General features: G+C 36.2%; 1 protein-coding gene across 4 annotated transcripts in view; it reads left to right on the top strand.

Annotated features, from left to right (window-relative positions):
* The window catches only part of CLDND1 (claudin domain containing 1), a 29,074-nt gene extending 10,020 nt beyond the window's left edge, over positions 1-19,054 (top strand). Inside the window, exons 1-5 of one of the 4 annotated variants that reach the window (XM_051984396.1) lie at positions 9,598-9,695; positions 11,912-12,224; positions 14,277-14,387; positions 17,546-17,683; positions 17,840-19,054. In XM_051984396.1, coding sequence (XP_051840356.1) covers positions 11,933-12,224; positions 14,277-14,387; positions 17,546-17,683; positions 17,840-18,060 — 762 coding nt within the window. In that variant the 5' untranslated portion in view covers positions 9,598-9,695; positions 11,912-11,932 and the 3' untranslated portion in view covers positions 18,061-19,054. Of the gene's footprint in view, positions 1-9,597; positions 9,696-10,092; positions 10,222-11,009; positions 11,126-11,911; positions 12,225-14,276; positions 14,388-17,545; positions 17,684-17,839 lie in introns of those variants that run through there. The other 3 variants (XM_051984395.1, XM_051984397.1, XM_051984394.1) reach the window with 3 other exon arrangements.

Genomic DNA, 19,054 nt, shown 5'->3' with positions numbered 1-19,054 from the left:
GTATCAATCAAAAGACAGGTGGGGCATGATAGCAGTTGAAGTTACACCCAGAGAGACTTTAGAAATTCAGAACTCTGATGTCATCAACCAACAGAAAAGCAATCAGGATTACAGTTGGGAAAAATACAGGCCTTTTAAGACAACAAGGCAATATCCAGTGTAAACAGCTCCAATGTAATTACCAGATGATGAGGAGAAATCCCAAATTTGGTAAATAGAAGGGAATTAGGTTAACTGCTTGGGGAAGAGGATCTGCTTATATTTCCACAGATGGAGAAAGAATCAGATAGCTGACAATGAGACTGTTAAAAGAACTTTTTAAAATCCCAGGAATCATTGGATTTCCTAAGACAAGATGAGACTGTTTCAGTTCTTGAAAAACTAGCAAGAATCATTGGATTCCTTAAGATGAAAAATTGTTGATGAGACTTTTTGCAGTACTTCAGAGCTTACAGGAATTATTGAATTCCTGGCACATGAACTAATGGACAATGGAATCCTATTGGACTGTTTCTAGGACTTATGGACATGTGTAAATTTTCAGGATGATTCATGTTATTTGTTACATTACTACTAGCCTGTGTTATATTGCTATGTGCTTATATAAATTATGTATAATGCCTTCCATATTGATGGATTTATGTATACCATGTATATCTGTTACAAAGTTCTGGCCCATATTGATGGATTTATGTGTACCCCTTCAGAAACCCACTAATCTGATTAGATTTCCTATTTCCTTTGGTGTTTTCATCTAACAAAAGAAAGGGGGAGATGTTGGAATCCTTACTAACTGCTAACTAATTAGAGTTGATCTAATCTTACAAGAAGATTTTGGCCAGAACCTGAAACAAGGTACTAAGTAGAACTAATTAATACAAGGCTTGTGTTCACACCTTTACTCATTGGAGTCCACAAGTATGCTAGCTTCACAAAGTACACTTTCTAACTTCAAGGGAGTCCACACCTCCCTTAAAGCTCTTTGGGCCAGAGAGCACTATGGGAGAAAACCCATAATCCCATTCTCTCAGAAGATTCACATATAAGGCGAGACAGCCATTCCAGAATACATTTTTTCCTCTTGGCTGACTGGTGGCAGACGAAGAGTTTACAGAGGAAGAAGCTACGAGTGGAGAGTTCAGTGGACAACCAGATTCATCTTCATCTCACACCACTGTAGTTGGTGCCTGCGCTCCCCAGAAGGATACAAGAGAGACATTCCATCTCTGTGTTGGTTGGAGGCTGAAGAAAGCAGAGGCAGAGGCTGAAGGACAGAACCTTTGGATTTGGAGATATTCGGAGGGCTCTAAGCCTCTAAGCCCTGTGTTCTGAGAAGAACAAGAACTCCAAAATTTGAACTCATAACAATTAACAACCTTGAAGATTGCCATCATGGAAGAGGAGTTTTTATTTGGGTCAGGATTGTTCTCAATAAAACTTGGCAAATGCATTATACTTGAGGGAACACTAAATAAGAAAGTGTTCTAGATTAACTATCGTTATTATTTTTTTTGTGTGTGTACTGTTGCCCTGTGATTTCTGATTAACAATATTAAAATTGAGAGAGGGGATTATGGGTTTTCTCCCATAGTGTTCTCTGGCCCAAAGAGCTTTAAGGGAGGTGTGGACTCCCTTGAAGTTAGAAAGTGTACTTTGTGAAGCTAGCATACTTGTGGACTCCAATGGGTAAAGGTGTGAACACAAGCCTTGTATTAATTAGTTCTACTTATTATTTTGTTTCAGGTTCTGGCCAAAATCTTCTTGTAAGATTAGATCAACTCTAATTAGTTAGCAGTTAGTAAGGATTCCAACAAGTTCCAGTTCTTCTTTGGTCACAGATTCTTTCTTTCTCCACTGATATGACAAATAAACTATCTTAATATTCTTCTAATTTGTTTATAATATCACTATGTCTAAATCATGAACCCATTCCAACTTTTTCTTGGTATATGGAGTTAGATGTGGGTCAATGTCCAGTTTCTGCCATACTAGTTTCCAATTTTCCCAGCAGTTTTTGTCAAATACTGAGTTCTTAACCCAAAAGCTTAGGTCTTTGGGTTTGTCAAACACTAGATTGTATAGTTATTGACTATCTTGTCCTGTGAACCTAAATTGTTTCAATGATTGGCTATTCTATTTCTTAGTACCAAATGATTTTGATGACCGCTGCTTTATAATATAGTTTTAGGTGTGACACAGCCAGGCCACTTTCATTGGCATTTTTTTTTTTCATTAATTCCCTTGAAATTCTTGGTCTTTAGTTCTTCTAGATGAACTTTGTTAATATTTTTTTTCTAGATCTATAAAATAATTTCTTGGGACTTTGATTGATATGGCACTAAATAAGTAGATTAACTTAGGTAGTATTTTGTAATTTGTATTATATTAGCTCACTCTATGCATGAGCACTTGATATTTTTCCAATTGTTTAGATCTGACTTTATTTGTGTGGAAAATGTTTTATAGTTGTACTCATATAGATCCTGACTTTCCCTTGGAAGATAGATTCGTAAATATTTTATACTATTGACAAGTACTTTGCATGGAATTTTTCTTTGTATCTATTGCTGCTGGACTTTGTTAGTAATATATTAAAATCCTGATGATTGATGTGGATTTATTTTGTATCCTGCAACTTTTGCTAAAGTTGTGAATTGTTTCTAGCAGTTTTCCAATTGATTCTCTAGGGTTCTCTTAAGGATACCATCTACAAAGAGTGATAATTTTGTTTTCTTTCTCTTATTGCCAATGCTAACTTTTCTAATACAATATTGAATAGTAATGGTGATAGTGAGCAACCTTGTTTCACTCCTGATCTTATTGGGAATGGTTCTAGTTTGTCTCCATTACATATGATGCTTGCTGATGGTTTTAAATAAATGCTACTATTTTAAGGAAAAGTCTATTTATTCCTATACTCAAAAGTGTTTTTTTATAGAAATGGGTGTTGGATTTTATCAAATGCTTTTTCTGCATCTATTGAGATAATCATATGGTTTTTGTTAATTTGGTTATTGATATAGTCAATTATGCTAATAGTTTTCCTAATATTGAACCAGCCTTGCATTCTTGGTATAAATCCTACTTGATTATAGCATATTATCCTGGGGATAACTTTCTGTAATCTCCTTATTAATAATATTAATTATTTAATTAATTAATAATATTATTTAAGATTTTTTTTATCTGTCTTTAACAGTGAGATGATTCAAACCACGTTCAGTGATGAAGAGAGCCATCTGCACCCAGAGAGAGGACTGGGGGAACTGAATGTGGTTCACAACATAGCATTTTCACTCTTTTTGTTGTTAATTGTTTGCATTTTATTTTGCATCTCTATTTTTCTTGTGTGGCATGATAATTGCATAAATGTGCATACATATTAACATATATTTCTACCATGTTTAACATATATTGGACAACTTGCCATCTAGGGGACAGTATGAGGAAAGGGGCAGGAAATTGTTGAAAAATTGTCCATTCATACATTTTGAAAAATAAAAAGCTTTAATTAAAAAAAATTTCTGCATCAATATTGATTAGGAAAATTTTCTTTCTCTGTTTTCACTCTACCTGGTTTAGCTATTAGCCTCATATCTTTTTCATAAAATGAATTTGGTAGGGCTTCTTCTTTCCCTATTTTTTTTTCAAATAGTTTATACAGTATTGGAATTAATTGTTCTTTTTTTCTTTCAATAACTTTTTATTGACAGAACCCATGCCAGGGTAATTTTTTACAATATTATCCCTTGCACTCACTTCTGTTCCGATTTTTCCCCTCCCTCCCTCCCTCCACCCCCTCCTCCAGGTGGCAAGCAGTCCTAGATATGTTAAATATGTCGCAGTATATCCTAGATACAATATGTGTGTGCAGAACCGAATAGTTCTCTTGTTGCACAGGGAGAATTGGATTCAGAAGGTAGAAATAACCTGGGAAGAAAAACAAAAATGCAAACAGTTTACATTCATTTCCCAGTGTTCTTCCTTTGGGTGTAGCTGCTTCTGTCCATCATTGATCAATTGGAACTGAGTTAGATCTCTTTGTCAAAGAAATCCACTTCCATCAGAATACATCCTCATACAGTATTGTTGTTGAAGTATATAATGATCTCCTGGTTCTGCTCATTTCACTTAACATCAGTTCATGTAAGTCTCTCCAAGCATCTCTGTATTCATCCTGCTAGTCATTTCTTACAGAACAATAATATTCCATAACGGAATTAATTGTTCTTTAAATATTTGGTAGAATTCACATGGAAATCCATCTGGTCCTGGAGATTTTTTCTTAGAGAGCTGATTAATAGCTTATTCTATTTCTTTTTCTAAAATGGGACTATTTAAATAATTTATTTCCTTTTCTGTTGTCTCGGCAATCTATATTTTTGTAGATATTCCTCCATTTCACTTAGATTATCAAATTTACTGACATATAGTTGGGCAAAATAACTCCTAATTATTGTTCTAATTTCCTCTTCATTTTTGAGACTTAACAATTTGATTTTCTTCTTTCCTTTTTCTAATCAAATTAACCAAAGGTTTATCTATTTTGTTAGTTTGTACATGAAATAAACTTTTAATTTTATTATTATTTATTTATTTTTGCTGAACCAATTGGAGTTAAGTGACTTGCCCAGCTCATACAGTTAGGAAGTGTTAAGTTTCTGAGGTCAGAGTTGAACTCAGGTCCTCCTGACTTCATGGTTGGTACTCTATTCACTGTGCCACCTAGCTGTCCCTTAGTTTTATTTATTAATTCAATAGTTTTCTTACTTTCAACTTTATTAATCTTAATTTTTATTTTCAGAATTTCAAATTTGGTATTTAATTATTTTTAATTTTTTCCCCTAGCTTTTTTAGTTGTAAGCCCAATTCATTGATCTTCTCTTTCTCTATTTTATGGAAGTAAACATCTAGAGACATAAAGTTTCCCCTAATAACTGCTTTGGCTGCATCCCATAAATTTTGTATGTTGTCTCATTATTGTCATTCTCTTGGATGAAATTATTGATTGTGTTTATGATTTGTTCTTTTACCCATTCATTTTTTAAGATTAGATTATTTAGTTTCCATTTTCCCCTTGGCTTTTTATTGCATGTGATTTTTATTGTATCATGATCTGAAAAAAAAATGTATTTACTATTTCTGCCTTTCTGTATTTGATTTTGAGGTTTTTATATCCTAAAACATGGGACATTTTTTACATAGTTTTTTTTTTTTTTTTTTTTTTTTTTTTTTTTTTGTATAGGTTCCACAGAGCACCAAGAAAAAAGTAAACTCTTTTCTGACTCCATTCAATTTTCTCCAAAGATGTATCATACCTAATTTTTCTAACATTCTGTTTATCTCCTTCTCTACTTTCTTAATTATTTTGTGATTCTATGAATCTAGTTCTGAGAGAGCAAAATTGAAATCTCCCACTAGTATAATTTTGCTATCTATTTCTTTTTGCATCTTTCTTAACTTCTCCTCTAGGAATATGCACCAATATACTACTTGGTGCATATATCTTTAGTACTGATGTTGCTTCATTATCTATTGTACCCTTTAGTAAAATATGGTTTCCTTCCTTATCTCTTTTAATTAGATCTTTGCTTTTACTTGATTTCAGATCAGAATTGCTACTACTGCTTTTTTTACTTCACCTGAAACATAATAGATTCTTCTCCAGCCTTTTACCTTTATTCTGTATGAATCACTATGCTTTAAATGTGTGTCTTGTAAGCAACATATTGTAGGATTCTGGCTTTTAATCCTGTTTTCTATCAGCTTCTGTTTTATGGGACAATTCATCCAATTCACATTCACAGTTAAAATAACTAATTCTGTATTTTCTGCCATCTTATGTATCCCAAGTTATACTTCTCTTTTTCCTTTCCTTCTTTCTTTCCTTCCCAGTATTTTGCTTCTGACAGAAAGCAATCTCCCTCAAACAGCCCTCCCCCTTTAGAGCCCCTCCCACTTTCTTACACTTTTCCACTACAACTTCTGTTTTCCCTTCTATTACTCTTCCCCTTTCTTTTCCCCTTTCCGCTCCCATTTTCCTATAAGGGGAGACCAGTTTGTCTGTGAAACCAAATATATCTGATATTCTCTCTTTGAGCCAAATCAGATGAGTGTAAAATTCACACAATGTTCATTCCCCTCCCTTCTCTCCCTCAATTATAATAAATTATCTTTGCCTCTTCCTGAGATTTAATTTCCCTTTTTTTGCTTCCTTTTCCTTCTTTTTTCTAGTACAGTCCCCTTTCCACTTCTAGTTTTTTTCATATTATCATAATAAAATCAAATTATACTTGCATTCTCTAAGTGTGCGCATAACAGAAATAAGAGTTCTCAAGAGTTCTTTCTTTTTTTATCTTTTTATGATTCTCTTGAGTTCTGTGTTTGGAGATCAAAAAATTTTTTTTGACTAGGTCTGGTCTTTTCATCAGAAAAAGATGAAATTCATCTGTATCATTGAAAGTCCATCTTCTTCCCTGAAAAATAATGCTCATTTTAGCTGGCTAGCTTCTTCTTGGTTGTAATCCAAGTTCCTTTGCATTTTGGAATATCAGATTCTGGGTCCTTTGATCCTTTAAGGTGGAAGCCATTAGGTCCTGGGTAATCCTGATAGTGGCTCTTTGGTATTTAAATTGTTTCTTTCTGGCTGCTTGCAATATTTTTTTCCTTGTTCTGATAGTTCTGAAATTTAGCCACGATATGATATTCCTTAGCATTTTCATTTTGGAGTTTCTTTCAGGAGGAGATCGATGAATTCTTTCATTGGTTATTTTACCTTCTGATTCTAGGACGTTAGAGCAGTTTTCCTTTCAGATCTCCTGTAAGATAATTTCTAGGTTCTTTTTTTTTTTTTCATCATGGCTTTCAGGAAGTCCAATAATCCTTATATTATCTCTCCTTGAGCTATTTTCCAGGTCAGTTGTTTTTCTTGGGAGATATTTCATATTTTCTTCCATTTTTTCTTTTTTCTTTTTTACTTTATTTGATTTTTAAAGTCTTATTGAGTCATTTACTTCCATTTGTTCTATTCTAATTTTTAGTGTATTGTTTTCTTCACTTATCTTTCTTAGCTCCTTTTGTATTTTGCCAATTGAATTTTTAAATGAGTTGTTTATTGCATTTTTTTTCTATTTCACAAATTCTGTTTTTCAACAAGTTGCTGTCTTTTTCATATCCATTTTGTAAGGAGTTTTATGCTTTTCCCATTTCATCACTTCTATTTTGTAGGGAGTTACATGCTTTTCCCGTTTCATCAAATCTGTTTTTTAAGGAGTTTCCTTCAGAAAACTTCTGTTTTTCCTTTTCTATACCCTCTTGCAAAGATCTCATTTCCTTTCCCCATTTTTCTTTTAACTTTCTTTTAAGATTCTTTTTTGAAATTTTCCAAGAAAGCCTTGTGAAATGGGGACTAACTCATATCTCCCTTTGGTGCTTCATCTGGAATTGATTTGCCTTTAGAAACCTCAGGATTTGAGTTCTGTTCTTATTTCAATAAAAACTGTCTATGGTGAGAGTTTGTTTTTTTTTTTTTTGTTGTTGTTGTTTTGTTTTGTTTTGTTTTGTTTTTGTTGTTGTTGTTGTTCATCACCTTTTTTTTTTTTTTTTTTTTTTTAAATTAAGGGTTAAGGTCTGCTCTTAAAGCAAGGGAGTGACAGCTGCTTTAGTTTGCCCTGGTGCCATTCTGCTGATTGACTTCCAGTGCTGGGTAATAGTGGCCGTGCCCGGAGTTCTATAGCTCAGGCTTGCCTTTTATAGCAAATATGCCAAACCATCTGCTTGCAACCAGGATACAATAGTCTAAGAGGCTTGCAGAAAATTTGCTGGTGCAAGATGAACAAAGTTCTAGCTCCCCACCCCAAGCTCCTTGCTCAAGTTTCCCTGTGCTGAGGTCTGGGCTCACAGACTACCTCCTGCTCATTTGAAACAAATCTGTTCTAAAATTCTTCCAAGGTATCTTCTTCTGGAAATGTGTTGTACTCTAAATATTTGTGGATTATGTCATTTCAAAAACCAGTTTAGAGGTTCAATCTACTGTTGGTTTGTGAGAAGGTCAAAGTAGGTCACAGAAAGTGTGTGTGTATCACTTCTGTGACACTGAAAGTGAGTTGTGTCAGTTCTCCAACATCTTAACTTAGCTCCTTGAAAAATGAGATTCTTTAAATAATAATTTTGGTAATTTTATGGTTTAGAAGTAAAATTGAAGAGTAGTAGAGGTGTAGTTGGGCCCATTCTTGAATTTTATGGCTTAATTGAAGAATGGTCTTAGAGGTAGAGTTGCATCCCATACTTTGTTATTATTGATTAACAGATTGTCTGACAGCCAGCATTGTTTATGATATTCCCAAGGTTGGGAATAATAACCCTAAGTGGTTATTGCTACACCCTCCCTAAGAGCTTATTACACTAAAATCCCATGCTTTGATCCACATTCAGTCCCATAGTTTTCTTTCTGGATGTGCACAACACTTTATGTCACAAGTCAATTGTTGTTATGGTTGTTGTTTGTCCTTCATTCTCTAAGAGGAGGAAATATCAGGGAGGTGACAACATGACATGCAAATGAATTGGATTTGAGTTAGGATGAGCTTAGCAAGGCCTCACTTTCTCTTTTAGAGACATGTGGATTCAGTGATAAGATACAGATTAAGATGACAGGAGATGGCCCTTAATACAATGGATACCTTGGCCTTTTTAAACTAAGGTTCTAAGTGGAACCATCATTTCCAGTTGTAAATTTGTAAATTTCCTCATTTGTAAAATGAGGTAAGTTGAATAGTAAGAGCTTCTGAATCATATGAAATCAGCACATCTGGAACACCCATTCTTCCTCTTCATTCCTCCTCCCCCAAAAAAATCCTCTTTCCAGCTTCAACTGATTCTTAGTCCCTTTCATTTCCTACATTTCCTTCTCTCTTCCTTCAGGTTGAGCCTCAAAGAGAAACAGTAAAATTAGAATAGATTTGATTAGTTATTAAATAGAGAAGTGGGTATGGGAAGTTAGGGGAATTCCATTTAAGTTCACTCACTAGAGAATTGTCACTAATTATTAGCCAAAGGAAAGGTTCCCCCTGTCTTCACAAACCCTAAACTGCATCATCTTCCTCCTGTCCTAAAAAAGATTATTTTGAGGGAGTTCTCTTAAGTCTGGGTATTGCATATATAAATTTTAATAGGTGAAATTTGTGTTGACTTTTGGGAAATTCTGTATAAAACTAGAAGCCAGAGAACCCATTCAAATAAATCATTTTCCAATGCTTAATAGCTTTTGGAAATATTTATTGACTTATTTTACTTAGTTTCTCTCTCTCTCTCTCTCTCTCTGAGTATTTTTGAGGCTGGTGGCCGAACCTAGCCTTAGCTCCCTATGTACTTACTTTTTTCAAAGATTCGCTCATCAGCTGGGCGTCAAAGTTTACCACAGTATAGTGCTGGAAATCAAGGCCTCATGCCTACATGCCATTTCACCAGTCAACCCACTCCTCCTCTCTCTATTGCCTACAATTCCCACAATTCCTCGCAGGCTATGTTTACGCAAGATAAGCTAGTCTAGCCCAAGGACCGAGGGTTGGAGAGATGGAGGGGAGGAGTAACAGGGAGCGGCTAGGAAGTACGTCAGAGGAGGAGTACGAGAGGCGGGGCCGCCGTGCGACAAGCGGCAGGAAGTGCGGGATGGTGGCGGCCCTGGAGGATGGGCGGTGAGTCTGACTCCGCTTTAGGTGGGACGTGACAGGATGGGATGAGTCGGGTCAGGAGAGGGAGAAACGAGAGACCCCAGCCAGTGGAGCAGGCCTAGGGCTCTGTGGGGGCGAGGAGGTCCTTCTTGTTGCAGCTCCCTGTCCTCTTGCTCCCGGAGTCGTCGGGCAGATCTTGGGATCACTGGGTCCTGTGGGGAAGTGAGATGAGCGGAATCAGTGGTCGCCCAAAGGTTCCCCGACGGGAGGGGCCGAGGAAGGAGGGAGTATGTGGAGTCCTCAGCTGGAAGGCTCGGAGACCGCCTCTTTCGCTGTCCCCTCCCGCTCCGCCCCCTTTTGCACGGCTGGATTTGTGTTGTAGACCCGGGCACTTGTGGGACCCGCCCCGCCCGATCTCTCCTCCTCCATCCTCTCCCTGAGATGAGAGAGCCCATTAGGCACAGGGCACTTTCCTGGACACGATCGCCTTTTAAGCTTATTTAAGAATTTTAAGATGAGAGAGACTGGAGGGAAAAAGCGTGGAATCGAGGTGAATCTTAATTCTTGTAATTTCTGGGGTTCTCTTCCCTTCCACTCCACCCACATTCCAATCTGAGTCACTTCTCAAATCAGCTCTTCCAGTTTGTGAGGCTGTTATTGTGTTAATCTGTAAATTGTTTCGTGCTCCTTGCTCCCTGTGTACTCATTTGACTCAGCTTGGTTCATCTTAGTCATTTTACTGCACTGTTATTGAACCCTGACTCTGGCTGAAGGTCACTGAGCAATATTATTTATCTAAATATAGATAACTTGTTTCCTGCCCTGAAGATCTGGGTGGGGAGAAAGAAATACTAAGATGTATTTGAGAGTTCGCCTAACTATAGGGGCTCGGGAAGCAAGGATGAAGGTTAAGAAATTGGTGAGAGGTTATCTAGGAATGAATTAAAGGAAAGATTGACATCTAAAATAATTGTATGTTTATTGTCCTGTTTGCTGCTTTGAATTCAGAATAACCTTCCTCCTAGGGTTTATCAAGCATTGTTGTTTTTTTTTTTTTTTTTTTTTTTTTTTGTTTTGTTTTGTTTTAAGCCTTTTTAAGGAAACTTTCATAGTTATTTGGAATCTGGGTCTGACTTCCTTTCCTTGAAGAGTTCTGAAATTTAGCATTCAGGCAGAAAGCCAAAGCTTACTAAACTTAGATGTAAATTTAAATGCAGATTTTTAAAAAAAAATTCACTAGCTCTACTGTTAACTTTTATGTTTTTATCTGTATTTACATATTCATTTGCCAAATGTACAGTGTCTAGTGGAAACATGGAACTAAGAGTCATCAGGACCATGATACTACTAGTAATCATCAACATGACTTTCAGCAAGTCATTTACTTCACTGGAAAGTTTCTTCATCTGTAAAATGAAAAGAGTCTTCTCTGGAATTTTGTGATCATATGAGATGTATGTAAATTTCAGTGCTGTCCATTTTAGTTATGTAATGAAAGGACCAGGTTCCTGTATCCATAGTGCCATGTGTATACTGGAATTTAATAAGCACTTTACTTTCTTAATAACTTTTGTTTGAAATGTCCTATCAGAATGTTTATGATCCTGTGGATTGTACTGTCCATCAGGTTTTTTGGCAAAGATACTGTAATAGTTTGTCATTTTCTTCTACAGTGGATTAAAGAATAAAGAGGTTAAATAACTTGTTTGGAAGCTAACGTATCTGAGATCACAGTTGAACTCAGATCTTCCTGACTGTAGGCCCAGTACTGTATTCCATATGCTGCCTAACTGTCTTGATCAGTTAAGAAATTAGTATTTACCAAATTCTTTATCCTTAATCATAATATATTATGTTAGAGAATTTAAAGATGAAATTTAGACAATATTTTTAGTTAAGGTCATAAATAGGCTAGAGTAGACAATCTGGACATTTTCCATGTCATGGATTCTTTTGACTGACTGATGAAGGCTGTGGACTTTGTTTAAATGACTGAAAAACTGGCAAATAAGAGGTTAATGAAAATAACGATGCAATTTACATATTTTTTCTTATCCAAGTTCATCGACCCCCTGAAATTTATTCTCAGTTACTAGAATAAGAAATTGATCTAGAGAATGAGAAAGGAATTATATGGTAATGAGTATTTTTTTGATCATTATAATGTTGTGGGGAAAAGTTGACTTGGTTTCCTGTTTGATAACTTACATGTTTACTTTTTCTTTTTTCCCTTTTTAAAGCAAAAAAACTTGAATGCCAGAATGGATAACCGTTTTGCTACAGCATTAGTGATTGCTTGTGTACTCAGTCTCATATCTACCATCTATATGGCAGCGTCCATTGGCACAGATTTCTGGTATGAATATCGCAGTCCAGCACCAGAAAATTTCAGTGACTTAAACAAAATCAGGGATGATTTTGTTGACAGTGATCCTGACGAAAAGACTTATAATGATTTACTTTTCCGATATAATGGCACAGTGGGATTGTGGAGAAGATGTATCACTGTGCCCAACAAAAGTACACCTTGGTATAGCTCTCCAGAAAAGACAGGTATGTACTTTTTTTTTTCCCTTAATTTCCTTCATTTATATAAAATAATTAACTTTGACTTGGTAGTTCCTTGATGATATCTAAAGATGGATAGATAGATATGTTTGGATATTTTGTGCCTTGTTTACATCTTTGGATCTCTCACAGTACTTTGCTCAGCGTCTTGAACATATTGAATTCAATACAAATTTATTAAAGGGGCATCTATATTCAGTACCACCCATTGTGGGAGAGGTACCAAGTTAAATACGACACAATCCTTGCTTTTTAATGTTTGCAATTTAGTAGAGGGGTATAATATGATAGTAAATGTATGAAAGGGCCAGAATTCTATAGAAGAGCTGAGAAGGGGAAAAAACTGTTTAGGACAGACCCAAAAAGATTTAAGGAGAAGATAAGAATTTTAACTTGGCTTTGACCTATGGGCAGGATTTCAGCAGACAAAGTTGTAGAGGTGTGGCTAATTAGATTCTAGACCTTGGGAATCGCATGAGGAAAGGCAGAGGCAAGAAAGCATGTAAGGTATATGGGAAGTACTTTTCTACTTTGGCAGAAGCCTAGTGTAGGAGAGTGGTAAGACAACCCGGCTGGAAAAATTGGATGATGCCATATCATATGTGTGGTTAACAATTTTTAATTTTGTTTTCTTGGAAGTGAGAAATCATAGAATGATTTTGAGAAGAGAAGGAACATTAGCAAATTAATCTGCTAACAGTGTAAAGAATGAAAGGAGGAAGTGAAGGTAGGAAGACTAGTTAGACCATTGAATTACTCCAAAGAGGTGGTAATAAGAACCTATATTAGAATGGTAACAGTGGGAATAGAATATAAGAAAGGTGCCAGTTTTGTGATATTTGGTGAATCCTTAGGACTTAGAGGGGAGGGAGAAAGAAGGGATTAAAGATAAATCAAAGTTTTGAACATAGAAGACTTAGTTTTTGAGGAAAGTATGTTTTTGAATTTAAAGTCGTGTTTGAGATATCTAATGTAGATGCATGTCTCTGAATCTAGAGAGAGTTCAGAGACAGATCTATAGATTTGATTGTCATCTTTATAAAAGTGATAGCCAAAACTCATGATAAATGATATTGCCAAAGGACAGAAAATAGACAAAAGAAAATAACTCAATAGGATCTTAAGGGTCAGTGAACTTAACGTTGAGAAATAAACATTAATATTCTCTCTGCATTTTATCTCCCACTTATTAAACTGCTTTTCATGAACCTCATAGAAATTGTGAAGAAATAATTTTAAAATGTCAGAGTACATACTTGAAAGTATACCCTATACCAGTATGAATGAAAATCAAGCCTACAAATATTTATCTTTGCTCTCTTTGAGGCAAATGTCATGTGAGTTCTGTTTTTCTTTTGGAAGATGTGATTTGGTCAGCTCTACATTCAAATCCATGTAATGATTAGTGGTTTTATTTTGGGCCTTATTGTAGAACCTTTTGGTTAAAAACAGGTAACAAAAGGTTTGTGAAAGCAAAAAGTAATATTTAACATCTAAAGATTTATCTTTCAAGTTGGTTTGACAAGAACTGGTACTTAATATTTTTAAACTTCAGTGTTTGTTCTATTAAAATTGAATATTTTAAATAATTTGAGTATTTTTATTAGCCATGGCTACTTCTTTTGGGCATTTCTGAATGTAAGCACTATATTCCTTGTGGTTGTTGCAGAACGTCAGGCTTGAGTAAGAATCAATGAGGTGCTAAGTGTTAGAGTACAGGAAGCCAGGCAGAAGAAGTTTGGTAAAGAATGGAACACATGCTGAACAGAAATTGTTCAATACCTTAAAAAATTTTTTTTTGCTGATGGTAACAATGTCCACAGTTGTTCTGTATCTATATTTTTCTTCCTTTTTTAACAAAACCAAAACTAAAAAAACCCTTTCCTAACCGTGTTATAAATTTGTTAGTGATATTTAGAAATATAGGCCTGCACCAGTGCGTCACTAAACTTTGTAGTCACTCTACATTTCCATAAGGGTTGATTGTTGAATGTTTGTTATGAAAAGAACAATTAATCATTGTTATTCTTGTTTCAGAGTCATCTGACTTGATCACAGAATGTTTCAGTTTTACATTGTCAGAGCAGTTCATGGAGAAGTATGTAGAGCCTGGAAACCATAATACTGGGATTGATCTACTCCGGACCTGTGAGTATTTAGATCATAGCAGAAGGTTTGGGGAAAAAAAGAAAATAAGTTTTCTCTATCCTGTGTTACATACATGAAGTAAATGAAAGAAAAGTTTTCTTTGTAGAAGGAAAAGTCCAGTTTCTACTGTTTAGCAACTTGGACAAGATACTTAGCTCCCTGAAAATAAACTCCCTCATCTATAAAATGGGATACAATAATAATATTCATTCTACCTCCCTCAACAGATTTTGAGGATCCAATGCAAATTTATGTAAAAATAGAGCCATAGTGGTACAATGAAAAGGCAATTCACTTCAAGCATTTTTCAGGTAACTCCTCTGTGTCAGGCACTGTGCTAATCCCACTAAAGAAAGAAAAAAGAAAATTTCTGCCCCCCATTCTTTTTACTAGGGGAAGAAGCTGGTGGGAAATACCTTTTTTATTAATACATAAAACAATGCGAGGTAAATTTATTTCTGGAAGAAATAAGAAAGGGCTTTTGTAACTAATAGTACTTGGGTTGAACCTTGGAGGGAAACAGAAATACCAAGAAGTGGAGGAAAACATAAGCATGGGGACCACTGCAAAGGCAGAGATGGAATCTCCTGTATAGGGAATGGCAAATAGACCAGTTTGTTTCAAAATATTGAGTATATGAAGGGAGTAAAATATAATAAGCTTAAAAGAGCAAGATGGAACCAGATGTGGGGCTTTAAATTCCAAGCAGATAGTCTGTATTTGATCCTAGAGGCAATAGGAAACTACTGAAATTAATTGCACGGGAGTGACTGTCAAACCAGACAACTTTGTGGATGAAAGATTGGAAAGGTGAAGGGTTAAGTGCTGGGAGTCTGGTTGGGAGAGTCTTGGAGTGATTGTGAAAGGTGCAGAGGCCCTGAACTAGGATGGTTGTGGAATAAAGGGGATGAATTTGAGAGATGTTGAGTAGTAGCATTATAGAACTTGGTATCCGATTGGATATGAAGAGAGGTTTGAGTAAGAGTGCTCTGAGAGATGAGAATGACTCCTAGGATGCAAACGTGATTGATGGAGAAATGTTAGTATTATTCTTTTTTTTTTTTTAATGGCTCAGGCAATTGGTATTAAGTGACTTGCTCAGGATCACACAGCCAGGAAATGTTAAGTGTCTGAGGCCAGATTTGAACTCAGGTTCTCCTGACTTAAGGGCTGGGGCTTTCTCCACTGTGCCACCTAGCTTCCCCGTGATAGTATTCTTTAAAGAAATATTACAAGAAATGGTAGAATTAGGGGAAAAGATATCTTCTTGTTGAGTTTGAGATACTTATGGAGACGTGGTTGGAAATGCCTAATAAGCAGATGGAAATGTGATAACAGTAGTTTAAGAGAAAGATGAGGGATGGATATGTTACTTTGAATGTCTCCTGCATAGAATTACTATGGGATCCATAGGAGTAAATGAGAATCATCAAGAGAAAGTATGTAAAAGAGAAAAGAGCCCCTCACAAAGTCTTGAGGATCCTCATACTTAGGGTGGGGAGTGGGACATGGCATGATCCTATAAAGAAGACTAAAAAGGATTGATCAGGCAGATAGGAATCACAACAACAGCATCACAGAGACCAAGGGAGGAGTATTTGGAAGCTGTAGTAGCAAATGTGGCAAAAAGATGAAGAAAGATGAGAACTTAGAAAAAGGGTTTAGATTTAGTAATAAAGAAATAATTGTTTATCTTGAAATGACTAGTTTCATTTAAGTGATGGGCTTGAAAGCCAGATTAGAACATGTTGGAAACTAAATTGAAGGTAGAGTGGCCATAACCATTGTCTGCATAGCTTTCGTTGAAATCCTGCCTATGAAAGGAAAAAGAAAGTAACGATGATAGCCTGAGAGAATAGTGACATCAGGGGAAATTATTTTAAGGATTGGGCCAAGCCTGAGTATGTTTGTTGGCAGCTCACGAGGAGCCAGCCAGTAGATGAAGTAGAAAGTTAAGGAAATAGAGCAAATTTGTTGTGCAAATAAATTCTCCTTAGGAAACTGGAGGGAATTCATTACAACTATGCCAAGAAGAAGAATAATCTCTTACTCAGATGTATAGAAAGAGAAAACCGGGGTGTTAAATGATTTGAAGGATATAATTGGGAAGGCAAGAGAAATGGTCTCCATGGATGACAGGTGTTTCAGTGAAATACAGTGTGAATCCCTGTGCTGAAAGAAATTAAGGGGATAGGGTCGGTAACTTAAGGACAAAGGTTTGGAATACACTAGGGAATGTGATAGATTGTGTATCAGAGAATAAAAGATTGCAGTGCAGTAATGAAGGTCCATTCACAGTTATATAACAAAATTATAGTAATTTATGTTGGATTTGGAGTCAGAAGACCTGAGTTTAAATCTTGCCACATAAACTTCCCAGTTCTCTCATCTATAAAATTAGGGGAATTGGACTTGTCCTTTCTAACTTAAAATCTATTATCCTTTGCTTTTTGTTTATACATTTGCAACTCTTCACATAAATGTTGTGACTTTCTTGAAGATTCATTTGGAACTTGTGTGTTGTTTTGGGAGGCAATGTATTCTGATCAAAGTTTGGATTCTTTTGATGATAGTTCATTAGAGAAGTCCTAACATTTGAACTACTCCTTTCTTACTTTTAAATAAAATTGTTCCTTAGATATTAGTAATGTGGAAGAAGTTTCTGCTTGAGAAAATGCTATAGCAAGATAATAACCTCCCTCTCACCTCTCTTTCTCTCTCTATCTCCCCCTCTCTGTCTCTCCCTCTCTCCCTTTCTTTTTCTCCCCCTTTCCCCCTCCCCCTCTCCCTTTCTCTTCTTTTCCCTCTCTTCTTTTCCTTCCCTCTCTTCCTCTCTCTCCATCTCTTCCTCTTTTCTTCCCTCTCCCTCCCTCTCTCTTTTTTCTTCTCCCTTTCTCTCTTCCCTCTCCCTCCCTCTTTTCTTCTCTCTCCCTCCTCCTTCCTCTCCCTCTCCCTGTTTCTGTCTCTCTCCCCCTCTTTTTCTCCCCCCATCTTTTTCTACTCCCCTCTTTTTCTACCCCCCTTTCTCTCTATCTTCCCATCTTTCCCCCTCTCTCTTCTCCCTTCATCTGTCCCTTCCTTTCCACTCCCTCTCTCTTTTGGCCCACTTACCCTCTTTCCTCTCTTCTTCTTCCCTCTATCCTTTTTCTCTCTGTCAGATCTTTGGCGCTGCCAATTCCTTTTGCCGTTTGTTAGCCTAGGTTTGATGTGCTTCGGGGCTTTGATTGGACTTTGTGCTTGTGCCTGCAGGAGTCTGTATCCAACCATTGCCACAGGAGTCCTTCATTTCCTTGCAGGTAGGTGCCAAGTTTTACTGTGCTTGAGTTTCTAACCTTCATGTGAGGGCCTTTCACTTGTGGTTCCTGAGCTGCCACATTCTGGTTTCATGCTGAGACATTACTTACAGCTATGTAATGTGCTCTTGTTTTTCCTTTTCTTCTGCTCTCAATTAGGTCTGTGTACACTGGGCTCAGTAAGCTGCTATGTTGCTGGTATTGAGCTACTTCATCAGAAGCTGCAGCTGCCTGAAAATGTGAAGGGTGAATTTGGTTGGTCCTTCTGCCTGGCCTGTGTCTCTGCCCCCTTGCAGTTCATGGCTGCCGCACTCTTCATCTGGGCAGCGCGTACCAATCGAAAAGAATACACACTAATGAAGGCCTATCGTGTGGCCTAGGTGGACTGCAACTTCAGTTAGAGTTTGCTACACTACAGTATTTTTTAATGTCTATCTTATTCTCATAACTTTCTCTTCCCTCCCCTCCCTTTCCCCCTCACTGGGGACATAATTCCATTCTGGGTGTTTATTTAAAGCATTGTTTTCTCACTCTCAACTTTAAATTTGGGTGGTGGTCTTTAAGAAATCACACCCTTCATGCTACGTCCAATAAAGCTACATCCAGAATCTAGAAAAGAGAAATTAGATAAAGAGAATAAATTTATGTCAAGAGTATCTATTACCTGGGTGAGACCTATATAAGCAAAGTTAACAAATAACTTCTAAGAGATTAAGATATAAAAGTGAAGTTACAGTATGTATGTTGAATTTTTGGCATTCAATTTAAAAAGTCTCTTATCATTAACCTAACTTCAGTTTTGTTGTTGTAAAGAACCAATCATCCATGGATATGAGTGGTGTTTTCAAATGTTATTTAAACTTTATGTGATGGAGAAAAGTTGTCACATTTCTCTGACTTTTAAAGTGTAGCTTCATCTGAAGTGAAATACAACAGCCCTTTTAAACTGCACTGTGCACAAAATCTTTGAGCAGGGTTGTGAAAAACAGATATTTTAGTTGAAGCTTTGTATGGCTCTCCAACTGCCATCTAAGTCAGTTAAGTACTCCCTCAAAACATTTGTCCAGAAGAAGGTTAATCCTCAAGATCTAAGGTTTTGACTGCCTATTAATAACTATGGTCTTTATTTCCTGTGATGGAATGAGGTGCCTTTTCTCACCCAGATCTCTTTCTTCATGGACATCTCAGCATTGTTTAATTTCTTCTAAGTTAGTTATTTTTATAAATATGTGTATAAACTTTTAAACTTTTAAAATCCTATTTACTTATTCCATTTCTGTAGAACATGGCAGGTTTTTTTTAAGAAAATGTAACATAGTAATTTCTTACCATGTCCCAAATCTGTTGTTTAAAAAATAAAATCAGATCAGAAAA

Source organism: Antechinus flavipes, chromosome 3 (genome assembly GCF_016432865.1).
Source record: "Antechinus flavipes isolate AdamAnt ecotype Samford, QLD, Australia chromosome 3, AdamAnt_v2, whole genome shotgun sequence".
Taxonomy (NCBI): Eukaryota; Metazoa; Chordata; class Mammalia; order Dasyuromorphia; family Dasyuridae; genus Antechinus; species Antechinus flavipes.
This window is presented reverse-complemented; position numbering and strand designations above follow the sequence as displayed.